The sequence below is a fragment of the Mustelus asterias genome, chromosome 17, assembly GCF_964213995.1.
Source record: "Mustelus asterias chromosome 17, sMusAst1.hap1.1, whole genome shotgun sequence".
NCBI classification, from domain to species: domain Eukaryota; kingdom Metazoa; phylum Chordata; class Chondrichthyes; order Carcharhiniformes; family Triakidae; genus Mustelus; species Mustelus asterias.
Genome location: NC_135817.1, coordinates 79655273 through 79668526, shown reverse-complemented (window position 1 = coordinate 79668526; position 13254 = coordinate 79655273). Strand labels below are relative to the sequence as shown.

Sequence of the window (13254 nt, the reverse complement as noted above, 5' to 3'; positions counted from 1 at the left end):
TGTTCCTGAGTTGGTTGGTACGTGTCCTCAGACCTTTGTATCTTTTTCCCAACGAAAGAAGGTGGCAGAGAGAATGTCCGGGTTGAGTGGGGTCCTTAATTATGCTGGTTGCTTTTCCGAAGCACTGGGAAGTGTAGACAGAGTCAAGGGATTGAATTTTTTGAGGAAGTAACAAGAAGGGTTGATGAAGGTAGTGCAGTGGATGTTGTGCAGATGGATTTTAACAAGGTGTTTGACAAGGTGCTGTGTGGCAGATTGGTCAAAAAAGTAAAACCCATGGGGTACAGGATAATATTGCAAACTTGATTAAAAAGCTGGCTTAGTAACAGGAAATAAAAGGTCATGGTCGATGGATACCCTTCCGAATGGAAAGTTGTTTCAATTGGTGTTCCATAAAGCTCAGTGTTGGGACCCTTACTGTTTGTGTTTATATATTAATGATTTGGGAGCGCGATTGCAAAATTTGCAATGTCACAAAAATTAGCTAAGTAGTGGATAGTGTAGAGAATAGCTATAATCTGCAAAATGATAGTGATGGGTTGTTGGAGTGGCTGGTGAAGTGGCAGATGGATTTTAACATTGAGAAGTGTGAGGTAATGCATTTAGGGAGGTCAAACAGTTATAGGGAATACACAATAAATGGGAATTTACTAAGTCGGGTAGATGAAGTCAGCGATCTTGGCATACAAGTACACAGGTTCCTAAAGGCAGCAGTTCAAGCTGACAGAGTTGTAAAGAAGGCATTTGGAATGCTCTCCTTCATTGAACAGAGGTATAGATTATAAAAATAAGGATCTAATGTTTGAATTGTATAAAACACTGGTGAGACCACAACTGAAGTATTGTATGCAGTTCTGGTCACCATATTTCAGGAAGAGCATAATTGCTCTGGAGATACAGAGAAAGTTCACAAGAATGTTGCCAGGGCTAGAAAAATGTAGTAAGAAGTCACGCAACACCGGGTTAAAGTCCAACAGGCTTATTTGGTAGCAAATACCATGAGCTTGCGGAGCACTGCTCCTTCGTCAGATGGCGTGGAAATCTGCTCTCAAACAGTGCAAACAGACAGAATCAAGTTGCAGAATACTGATTAGAATGCGAATCCTACAGCCAGCCAGGTCTTAAATGTACAGACAATGTGGGTGGAGGGAACATTAAACACAGGTTAAAGAGATGTGTATTGTCTCCAGACAGAACAGCTAGTGAAATTCTGCAAGTCCAGGAGGCAAGCTGTGGGGGTTACTGATAATGTGACATAAATCCAACATCCCTGTTTAGGCCGTCCTCATGTGTGCGGAACTTGGCTATCAGTTTCTGCTCAGCGACTCTGCGCTGTCGTGTGTTGTGAAGGCCGCCTTGGAGAACGCTTACCTGAAGATCCAAGGCTGAATGCCCGTGATTGCTGAAGTGCTCCCCCACAGGAAGAGAACAGTCTTGCCTGTTGATTGTCGAGCGGTGTTCATTCATCCATTGTCGTAGCATCTGCATGGTTTCCCCAATGTACCATGCCTCGGGACATCCTTTCCTGCAGCGTATCAGGTAGACAACGTTGGCCGAGTTGCAAGAGTATGTACCGTGTACCTGGTAGATGGTGTTCTCACGTGAGATGATGGCATCCGTGTCGATGATCTGGCATGTCTTGCAGAGGTTGCTGTGGCAGGGTTGTGTGGTGTCATGGTCACTGTTCTCCTGAAGGCTGGGTAGTTTGTTGCGGACAATGGTCTGTTTGAGGTTGCGTGGTTGTCTGAAGGCAAGAAGTGGGAGTGTGGGGATGGCCTTGGCGAGATGTTCGTCTTCATCAATGACATGTTGAAGGCTCCGGAGGAGATGCCGTAGCTTCTCCGCTCCGGGGAAGTACTGGACGACGAAGGGTACTCTGTCCACCGTGTCCCGTGTTTGTCTTCTGAGGAGGTCGGTGCAGTTTTTCGCTGTGGCGCGTCGGAACTGTTGATCAATGAGTCGAGCGCCATATCCTGTTCTTATGAGGGCATCTTTCAGCGTCTGGAGGTGTCTGTTGCGATCCTCCTCATCTGAGCAGATCCTGTGTATTCGGAGGGCTTGTCCGTAGGGGATGGCTTCTTTAACGTGTTTAGGGTGGAAGCTGGAGAAGTGGAGCATCATGAGGTTATCCGTGGGCTTGCGGTACAGTGAGGTGCTGAGGTGACCCTCCTTAATGGAGATGCGTGTGTCCAAGAATGCAACCGATTCCGGAGAGTAGTCCATGGTGAGTCTGATGGTGGGATGGAACTTGTTGATGTCATCATATAGTTGTTTCAGTGATTGCTCACCATGACGCCAAAGGAAGAAAATATCATCGATGTACCTAGTGTATAGCATCGGTTGAAGGTCCTGTGCGGTGAAGAAGTCTTGTTCGAACCTGTGCATGAAGATGTTGGCATATTGAGGTGCGAACTTGGTCCCCATGGCTGTTCCGTGTGTCTGGATGAAGAACTGGTTGTTGAAGGTGAAGACATTGTGGCCCAGGATGAAGCGGATGAGTTGTAAAATTGCATCTGGAAACTGGCAGTTGACGGCATTGAGTACTGAGGCCGTTGCAGCAATGCCATCATCGTGGGGGATGCTGGTGTAGAGTGCCGAGACATCCATTGTGACGAGGAGTGCTCCTGGTTCAACTGCTTCATGTGTGCTGAGTTTCTGTAGGAAGTCTGTAGTGTCACGACAAAAGCTGGGAGTTCTTTGTACAATGGGTTTCAGGATGCCCTCGACGTAGCCGGAGAGGTTCTCGCACAGGGTTCCATTGCCTGAAACGATGGGACGGCCGGGTGTGTTTGCCTTGTGTATCTTTGAGAGGCAGTAGAGATCTCCAACGCGTGGAGTACTTGGGATGAGAGCATGGAGGGTGTTTTGAAGGTTCGGATCAAAGGTTTTGATCAGAGTGTTGAGTTGACGGGTGTGTTCTTTGGTCGGATCTGTGGGTAACTGTCTGTAGTGTTCCTCGTTGTTCAGTTGTCGGTACACTTCTTTGCAGTAATCCGTTCTGTTCAGTATGACGATGGCCCCTCCTTTGTCTGCTGGTTTGATGACAATGTTGCGGTTGGTCTTGAGAGCGTGGATGGCGTTGCGTTGTGCTTGGGTGATGTTCGGGGCTGTCTTGTGAGTGCGGCTGTTGAATTTGGTGTTGACGCACCTCCTGATGGCTTGGGCATACATGTCAAGTCGAGGGCAGCGGCCTTCCGGAGGAGTCCAATTCGACTCTTTCCTCTTCGGTTGCACTGCAGATCTCTCTGTCGGCTGTTCCGGTTCATTGGCTGTCTCATTGTGTTCATTGTTGGCCTCTTGGGGTTTGTGGAAGAACTCCCGCAGCCTCATTCGCCTGATGAATTCCTCTGTGTCCGCTGCGAGACTGATGGGGTCTATTTTGGTAGTGGGACAAAAGTTGAGCCCTCGGCTGAGAACTTCAATTTCATCTGGCTGAAGTGTGTAGTCCGATAAGTTGACAATGGACTTTCCTGCAGTGGTACTGTTTTCTACTGTGGTACCGGGGGGGCTTGGTTGCTGCTGGTGGTGATGCCGAGTTTCTCGAGTTTCCTGTTCTTGGTGTGCATGTAGATGGTGTAGTTCCTTTGTCTCGTCTGCTCGGCAGAGTTTCGCAGCTGGTCTGCGTCCCGAGCGCAAGTTGAGAATATGGATTCGATCTTGGTTTCCAGGCTGCGGCGTTTGCTGTAGAGTTGGTGTATGAGGTGTTTGAGGAGTGTGAGAGAGGTGCGACGGCAAAGTCTCTCAGCGTAGTCTGTGTTATAGGTTGACCTGAGTGGGTTCGTGATCCGTAGTCCTTTCTTGCATGTTTGTAGAAACTTGATGTCTGTGTCGATATGCGCGATCTAAAATGTAGCCTTGGGGAGAGATTGGATAGGTCAGGATTATTTTCCTTGGAACAAAGAAGGCTGAGGAGTGATTTGATAGAGGTGTACAAAATTAAAAGGGGAAAAGATAGAGGGAACAGGATAGTTTTTTTTCCCCCTAGTGAAGAATTCTAGACCCATGGGACATAGATTCAAGGTAAGAGGCAGTAGGTGTAGAGTGGACACAAGGAAGAACTTTTTTTTACACAGAGGATGGTGGGTGTCTGGAATTCACTGCCTGAATTGTTGGTAGAACAGAGACCCCAAACTCATTTGGATCTGTACCTCAAGCGCTGTAATCTACAGGGCTAATAGCCGGGTGCAGGAAGATGGGTTTAGAAAGAGCACCTCAGTATCCACAGGCTGGCATGGACAAGTTGGGCTGAATGACCTCCTTCTGTGCTGTAACTTTTCTATGGTTCTATAAATGCTTCCCCTATGTATTTATATAGTCTGACTTTGTTACCCAGCCTCACACCAACATGATTTTAATTGCGCTCTGAAGCTGCCTTGCACCACTCTCTCAGAGCAACGAGGAATGGGCAAGGCTACATCCCCAATAATGAATGATAGGAATGACTCTGTGCTGGCTAGATTTCTGGATGTTGATTGTGAAGGAAGTGGTATCTGTGGTTATCCAGGGAGTTTTAAACCAATGTGGAAGCAATTTGCAGCCAGTGTCCAACTTGCAGCTATTTCCCTCTTTTGAAGTGGTTTTTAATTTTTAAAGCGAGGTGGAGCTTGCAGTCTACTGGGTGACAGTGCTGCCAGGAGAAAAGCCTTTTCTGGTTTAAAGATCTTTAAAATTTGCTTTTCATTGCGCCATTGCCAGTAGCCCTCCGGCATCACATCTGAATATGATCTTGGCTGTGAAATTTGATATTGTGTAGTTCCTGTTCATGATGCAGTGTTTTCAGGTAGCCACGGTCCTGTACGTCAGGTAATAGTTTCCAGTCTTCATTTGCTGGTCTACTTTTAAACTTTGCAGTTGCCATTTATGTCCTAATGCAGTAGGTTACTAAGTTGACTTTTGGCTCTACAGCTTGTCCTGTGCTATTTAGTCCGTCTGTGATGAATTAACCAAAGAAGCAGCCATGCACCAAAATTTGTCATAGACACGCAACAAACGTATGAGCAAGAAATGGTTAGAGTGACGTGAAGAAATTTTATGGGTTAGACTTCAAGAGTATTTTAAGTGAAGAAAATAACCAACTTGCATGACAAGTTTACAATTTATTTAAATTTGGACATTGATTTTTAAATGAAGTAATTTAATCAAGTTTGATTAGCATTGCTGACTCTCAGCGCCAGGGACCCGGGTTCAATTCCGACCTTGGGTCACCGTCTGTGTGGAGTTTGCACGTTCTCCCCGTGTCTGCGTGGGTTTCCTCCGGGTGCTCCAGTTCCTCCCACTGCCCAAAGATGTGCGAGTTAGGTTGATTGGCCACGCTAAATTGCCGCTGAGTGTCAGGGGGACTAGCAGGGTAAATATGTGGGATGGGGCGTCGGTGGGATTCTCTCGGTGCAGGCTTGATGGGCTGAATGGCCTTCTGCTATGATTCTATGAAGTTTCCCTGGATAATGGAATTATTTTATTGCATTAAAAACACTGCATGAATGAAAGTTGTTGATGTGATGCTTAAATTTGTATGACTTTAGTTTCCAGAAATATTACTGGAGCCATTTTCGAACGCTTTTCCGAACTGGACAGATCAAAGTCCCAGCTTGACATGTAAGTCTCCTATACAGAATTCTGTTGTGTAACCTTTGTGTTTATAATGGCATTTGTGAAATTTGCTTATGCTTCATGAATGTGATTATAGACATCTTATTACTGGAGCAGGTGATTTATGAGGATATCAAATCCCATAAATTTCTGCATTTAATTTGCGTAGCTTGATTTTCTTCCCAATGTTGCGGTATTGCATCAAAATGCCCATGCTACAGCTAAAATCTGATTTTGCTAAGTGCTCATAAATCACTTGCTCTTGTTATTCCGCCTCCTCGGGTCTAGATGGCAGTCCTGGCTTCAATAGCACTTCCAGTTTGCACTAATTGCAAAACACCTTTTGGCCCCTTTATTGTACAAAATTATCTGTAGTTAGGTAGTTCTGTAATACATATTTTCTCGGGTATTCTGATAGTGTTGAGTTTTCACTTGATGTTGCCTTTAGGACGTTTGCGACAAGCTTAAACAGATCGACTCTCTCACTTCCTCTCACTTTTTCATGTTTCTGGTGATCGTTTCTCGGTGACGAGAATGCAGGCACCAAAAAGGAGCATTCACACAAGTGGGCTGAAGATATAGCCTGATAGTGTCAACTTGTACCAACACTGCCCCCACAAGTTTTGGAGGAGCATTTGGATATCACCTGGGACAGCAGCAGCTCATTGATATTGTCATATTGTTGCCCAAGTCAAGCCTGCTATTAGTAATACAGTGATATAAAATTATGATTAAAAATACAATGGTATCTGATGTAAAAGTTGCATATCTGTGATACCAAACTGTTGAACAAATGATATTATTTTATATTCACGATCTCGTGTGCAAGAAAGCATATTTAATGAGGAAAGCGCTGAGTTCAAGAAAATTACAGTCATCTGATGGACAATTCATGGCTCCTGATTTTTCTGACATAATCAGTGTGTTGTGGTTAATGGTCCTCTGAAGTTCGTCAGAGGCATAAACGCAACATCCTTTGTAATATATCTCTTGTTTGCATCTTCACTGTTGAAAACACGATTCATGTGCTGAATTCTACGTGAATATAAAATAAGTGAATTATCTAGGCCAATATTCCAACAAAGCAGCAAGAGTACTTTGTTATTGGAGGTGCCATCCTTTGGGCAACATATTAAATTGAGACACTATCTGCTTGAACCGGCTGTTAAAGATCCTTGACCTTATTTGAAGAGCAGGGAGTTCTCCAGTTTCCTGGCTAACAATTGCTCCCTCAAGCATCAACAGATTAACTACTTGCTCATCACACAGCTGCTTACAGGGCACCAGCCTTCACAACAGTCAGCGTGTTCCTTAAATAATCAATTTCACGATCAGACATTTCAGTACAAAGCATGCATCATTATAAATGCATATACTGCAGCACTAGCTTGGGCAGAGGTGTGGCAACTGTGCATCGTTGTACTTGAAAAGAAATTTGAGCACAAATCATGACAATGAAAAAGCGAGGCAAGCAAGGAAAAAGTGTAGGAAAAAAGTGGAAGATGTGTGAAGTGCACAGTAGGGCAATCCGTTTTGGAAAGAGAAAGGGAGGTTAATGATTCCGGTGAGGAATCTAAACTTGTTTCTTTCGCTGGGAGTTCCAAATGTTGGAAGCATTTTCCCAGTTCCGGTCTTCCCTAAAAGCAAAATGCTGCAGATGCTGGAAACCTGAAATAAAAACAGAAAATGCTGGATAAACCCAGATGCTAAAGTTTAAAGTCTGCATGACTCCTCTTCAGAGTTTATCCAGCATTTTCCGCTTTTATTCCCTTTTAATGTTAGCATCGCCTAATCACCAGATCCTGATGTCGCTCCTCTTTTATCCTTTCAACCTCGATCATGCAATGCCCTTTGACCCACAGAGTCCTTTTTTTTTGGTGTTAAAGCCTGTTCAGTTGAACGCAGTCTCACATGTTAGGATGTAAAGAGTCAGATAATCTTAGGACTGTTTAGTATGTGTGCGCAACACACAAAGAGCAAAGAATGTGCTTTACATTTCTTGCTTGGGTAGTACAAAGGACCTAAAAGAATCATCCTACGGTTTTACAGTTATGGTTTTACTAGGACATGAGCTGCTGGAATCCGTTGGAGGAAACCTTGCACTTCAGCTGTTATTGTGCAGCATGTCTCCAGTGTGACATTTAAATTCATTACTTCCAATCACTCGTACCATCGCCTTAACACCAAGTCGTTTATCATTGGTTATGCAGCTCAGAATAATGTCTCCAGGCACTGTCCAAATTTGCCATCAGAAATTCTATCAAAGTGTCCTCACCGGAATCATTAACCTCCCTTTCTCTTTCCAAAACGGATTGCCCTACTGTGTGCTTCACACATCTTCCACTTTTTTCCTACACTTTTTCCTTGCTTGCCTCACTTTTTTATAGTTATGATTTGTGCTCAAATTTCTTTTCAAGTACAACGATGCACAGTTGCCACACCTCTGCCCAAGCTAGTGCTGCAGTACATGCATTTATAATGATGCATGCTTTGTACTGAAATGTCTGATCGTGAAATTGATTATTTAAGGAACACACTGACTGTTGTGAAGGCTGGTGTCCTGTAAGCAGCTGTGTGATGAGCAAGTAGTTAATCTGTTGATGCTTGAGGGAGCAATTGTTGACCAGGAAACTGGAGAACTCCCTGCTCTTCAAATAAGGTCAAGAATCTTTAACAGCCGCCGGTTCAGGCGAATAGGGTCTCAATTTAATATGTTGCCCAAAGGATGGCACCTCCAATAACAAAGTACTCTTGCTGCTTTGTTGGAATATTGGCCTAGATAATTCACTTATTTTATATTCACGTAGAATCCAGCACAGAAAGAGGCTAATAGACCTAAAATGGATCTTTACTATTCGCCTCAACTGCCCAGTGTGATAGCAACTTCCACATTCTGCGTTCCCTGTTGAACCTCTAGGTGCTATCTACTTAACGTTGGCTGTCTGCTGACTTTAAGCTTTGCAAATAAACATTACACAATGCTCTTTATTTTTCCCTCTTTCTCCCAAAAGTAAATTATCTCTGCAATGCAGGTGAATTAGCTTCAAGTGGCCTCGAAGCTAGAGGGGGAAAATGATAGTGGAACCAATTGACTTTAATTTAAAAAAAATCAATGCCATTTATCAGCTGAGGTTGCTGCAGTGACCTCAGGTCCCCACTAGATTGGGGTTATTTCAGAGGATTTAAATCAGCATGTGTGTAAGGATACCTAAATTTGGCTTGTAAATGGAAAAAAGTTGCTGCAAATTTAGATAAACAGTTTTTTTTAAAGTTTATTTTATTTCTATTAGTGTCACAAATAGGCTTACATTAACACTGCAATGAAGTTACTGTGAAAATCCCTCAGTCACCACACTCCGGCCCCTGTTCGGGTACACTGAGGGAGAACTTAGCATGGCCAATCCACCTAACTAGCACATCTTTCGGACTGTGGGAGGAAACTGGAGCACCCGGAGGAAACCCACACAGACACTGGGAAAACGTGCCGACTCCTTACAGACAGTGACCCAAACAATGAATCGAACCCGAGTCCCTGGCGCTGTGAAGCAGCGGTGCTAACCACTATGCCACCACGCAATTTGTGATTATTGAAAAGATGTGCATGAAATGATTAGATTGGGCATGGAGGTCATGCAGCCCCTGTTCTCCCCATTACCCTAATTGAATTGTGTGTGCCCAGCTATGGTGAATAACTTGTGCTGCTAAATGCTGACATCTCCCATAGGGGAAATTGTAAACTGTGAAGTGCGACCCGTTCTATCATCTGACGCACTCTTAGGAGACCCTTTGTTCAGGTTTGCCAGAGAGGGTGTAAATTTCTTTAAGGAAATTAGGACTCTTATGGGTAGCTGGCCACAGGTATATCAGAACATAGGAATTAGGAGCAGAAGTAGGCAATTCAGCCCTTTGAACCTGCTCCGCCATTCAATCCGATCATGGCGAATCTCTCCCTGGTCTCAAATCCAGCTCCCCGTCTGTTCCCCATATCCCCTTATTCCTTTTTTATTAGAAATGTATCTATCTCCTCCTTGAAACCATTCGACGATTCAGACTCCACCGCGCTATGGGGCAGCGAGTTCCACAAATTCACCACCCTCTGCGAGAAGTAGCTCCTCCTCATCTCAGTTTTAAATCTATCACGCCTCAACCTATTCCTGTGACCTCTTGTTCTAGATTACCCCATAAGGGGAAACAATTGGTCTACATTTACTTTATCAATCCCATTTAAAATTTTATATACCTCTATCAGATCCCCCCCTCATCCTTCTAAACTCCAGCGAGTACAAGCCCAAACTGTATAATCTCTCCTCGTACATCAACCCTTTCATCCCCGGAATCAGTACAGGTGCTTAACCTTGCGTCCTATCCATTTGAGCAGTATTGATCCTTGTGCTCACCGAGCGTGCACTTTCTCTTTGGGATCAAGAAATAGCAATCGGAATTTGGAATACTATCTGCTTTCTCCCCCCTGACCAACCCCCCTCCGGTAAGTCAGCTATGTTGTGGTTCATTATAGTGCTTGTGCTGTCAAAACGTGCTAGTATTGTAGTGTAGAGATCAAACCTGTGTCTGTCTGATGTGTTACTAAGCTAAACACTGGATAAACTAAATGCAGCAGCAAGGAGCCTGGAGTGATATTTTTTTCCCTAATCAAGTGGCATAATGATTCAAAACTGTTTTCTGCACCAGAATTGAACATTTCTGCTGATTAGAGACCTGGGGGTATCTAATTTGTAAGAGGACGCATAAAAGTTATTAACTTGTAGATGTGAAACCAAACTGGCAATCAGGTGGATTTGTTTTTTTCAGTCATGGTTATGCATTTTGCAAAACAAGATTATGAGATTGGTGTTGAAGGTGCAGGTTGTTGGTAATCAGTAAAAGGTCTTTACAGTCATTAGTGGAGATGTTAGATGTATGGACACATCAGTATCTATTTTTTTATTAAATAGCGAGGCAGCCTTTCTGTTCATATCAAAGTGTTGGAGATTTGAAGTTTTCGCGTATTTATGTCTCCCTTTCTACCCCCCCACCGTCTCGTTCTTTGTGCTGGGAATACGTCACCATACCTGAGTGGTCATGTTTTTAAACCTGTAAAGCTAAAAGTTACGGTAACCGAGCAGTTACAGTACTGAAATAACAAACCAGACACTTGAATACTTAAATTTCCACTTGCCTACCCACATCAAGTAATGAAACTGAATTCTGTAAATCTAGTAATTTCTGAGCTGGCATCAGATAAAAAGTTGTGATGGCTGCTGGATTGCTATTTAATAAAATAACCCATTCACTAATTACCCCTACCTGATCTGCCCCCTGACTGCAGTCTCATGTTATTATCCTTGGGGCAATTAAATAGGTAATATGTAATACCTTATTAATGTTGCCAACACCTCCAAGATGGATTTTTTTTCCATAGATGGTGATTTGAAAGTGGATGTTTGGGGTGTTCTCACTGCATTTAGATTTTTTGGTTCTAGCAGACCAAATTGATAAAATCCTAGTTTACAGTAACCTTTCAGTTTACACTCTGCAGTCTGCAAACCCTTTGAAGTTTGACTTGTTTTGAAATAGGCGTAAGATGGCCACATTTGTGTGTACTTTCAGAAAGTTAGCACTCAAGAGATAAGACTCTCTACTTTGCAATTGGGGCAAATTTAATACGATTCACTTTTCCTTCCCTAATTCCAGAGAAATTAATCCAGTTGAAGTGTCCCCAACTGCTGGCCTAGTTAAAGTTGTGCAACTTGCCATGGACCTAGATGCACCTACTTGATCTGTGTGATTGAGTGCTGTACTCATTGGAGTTTTTAGACAGTGAGGTGTTGGTAGATCCTAAAACAATTTTATTTTAACCCCTTGTGGCAAACCAGTTGCTGATAACATTTTGGTAAGCTGCCTTATTAATCACCAATTTAGCATGTAAAAGAGAATGTTTTGCTTAAAGTAGATCCAAAAATATGTACAACAGCAAATAATGTGACCACTTTGAAATGCCTCAAGCATTTCCCTGCACACCAGCATCTCCTCCTCCCCCCCCCCCCCCCCAAAAGTCTAGGGCACTGATTATAGCAATGCTTTGTTCAAATTTGCGGAAATGTAAACAGTTGCCTTTGTCTGAAAATATCTTTGAGCTTCTGTTTTCTCTCACCTCCGCATAACTCCCACTCCTGTGAATAAGTCAGTGCGCGAACACACAGTGATCCAGTGCTAAATAATACAAACCTTAAAAAGACCGCAGTTATTTCCAAATCGAAAAGAAAGACTTGCATTTACATAGCACCTTCCATGACCTCCGGATGACCCAATGAAGTATTTTTGAGGTGTAGTCACCGTGATTAAAATGGGAAACACAGCAGCTAATTTGCACTCGGCAAGGCTTTGATGTGCAGCGATGTGATGATGGCCGGGTGACCTGTTTTTGCGATGTTGATTGAGGGATAAATACTGGCCAGGACACTGGGGAGAACTCCCCAGCTCTGCTTCGCAATAGGATCTTCAATTTAACATCTCATCTGAAAGGTGTACATGAATAGTCATGCATGAATAACAGACACCAAAGAGTGCAGCCTAAACTGAACATCAGTCAGCACCTTCAAGATGAGAATAGAATTGGGGAGAGGCAGGACATTGAAACAATATTGTGATAAGGAAGCTGTAAGTTGGTCATTTTGACAGACAGTACATTTCATTCTGCAGCTTCCCAACCATGTCATACGTGCTTTATTTTTCAAAATAATTACACGGAACATTCTTTGCTAAAAGATGTCTTTCTTTACTTTAAATGCAGATTGTGAGTTCCAGAGCCCACAACCATGACGAAGAGATCAGCAGAAATAGAAATAGAAATAGATGGCGAGGAGAAGCGGCATTGCACAGAAGAGAGGTACACTGGAAAATGTTTCTACAGACTCCGCACTCTCAATGGGTGTATTGATTAGTGCAATTGATTGAATGTTGTATGGGTTCTTTTTGCTCAGTGATATTGTTTAATTTGTGTATTTTTTTTATGAACGATTTTTTTCGTTGCATGGAGAGGAATCATCTGCTGCTGGGAAATGGGGTATTTTTATCAATGGGGTAACAGCAAGGACAGAGCAGGTACAGTTAGATGAAGAGTGAAGCTCCTTCTCTACTTCCAACAATGATCCTTTACCATAATCTCAAAAGTGTGCCTCCAGTCAGGGTAGGAATATTTCTGTTTTTATTTCTAGTCTCTTGATTTCGAATACTATTTCAGTGTGCAGTTTAGAGACTATTTTATGCTGTGAAATTCAAATACACCTTTTTAGTGATGGTCCTTTTAATGTCAGTCCAATATCTTCATGTGATGATGACTCCTATGGTGTGAGCAATATTCCTTGTCGAGTTTATAAAGTCCTTCACTTACCTGCTCCCACATCTGAAACTTTGGCTTGTGTTCCCTTGCATGTCGAAGATTGAGGGTTCATCTGATGTAGATGTTAAAAATGTACGAGTATTCAGTAGGGGGAAGGTGCAAGGAAGTGCCCGCGCTCGCCCCCGCACTGCCATTTTCCCCCAACCACCCACCCATGGGGAAAGTCAAGAACAAGAGATCATAATAAAATAACATCTCGACTGCTCAGGAGTGAAATCAATAAGCACTGTCTCATGCTACAGAACATTAAAAATCCGGAATTCTCT

At 43.2% G+C, this 13254-nt stretch overlaps 1 protein-coding gene across 3 annotated transcripts in view; it reads left to right on the top strand.

The window, feature by feature from the left end:
- The window catches only part of gabpa (GA binding protein transcription factor subunit alpha), a 46786-nt gene that overhangs the window by 10901 nt on the left and 22631 nt on the right, over positions 1-13254 (top strand). For all 3 annotated transcript variants that reach the window (XM_078233022.1, XM_078233024.1, XM_078233023.1), the window contains exons 2-3: positions 5523-5595; positions 12380-12475. In XM_078233022.1, the coding sequence (XP_078089148.1) occupies positions 12405-12475 (71 nt within the window). In that variant the 5' untranslated portion in view covers positions 5523-5595; positions 12380-12404. The remainder of the gene's footprint in view (positions 1-5522; positions 5596-12379; positions 12476-13254) is intronic.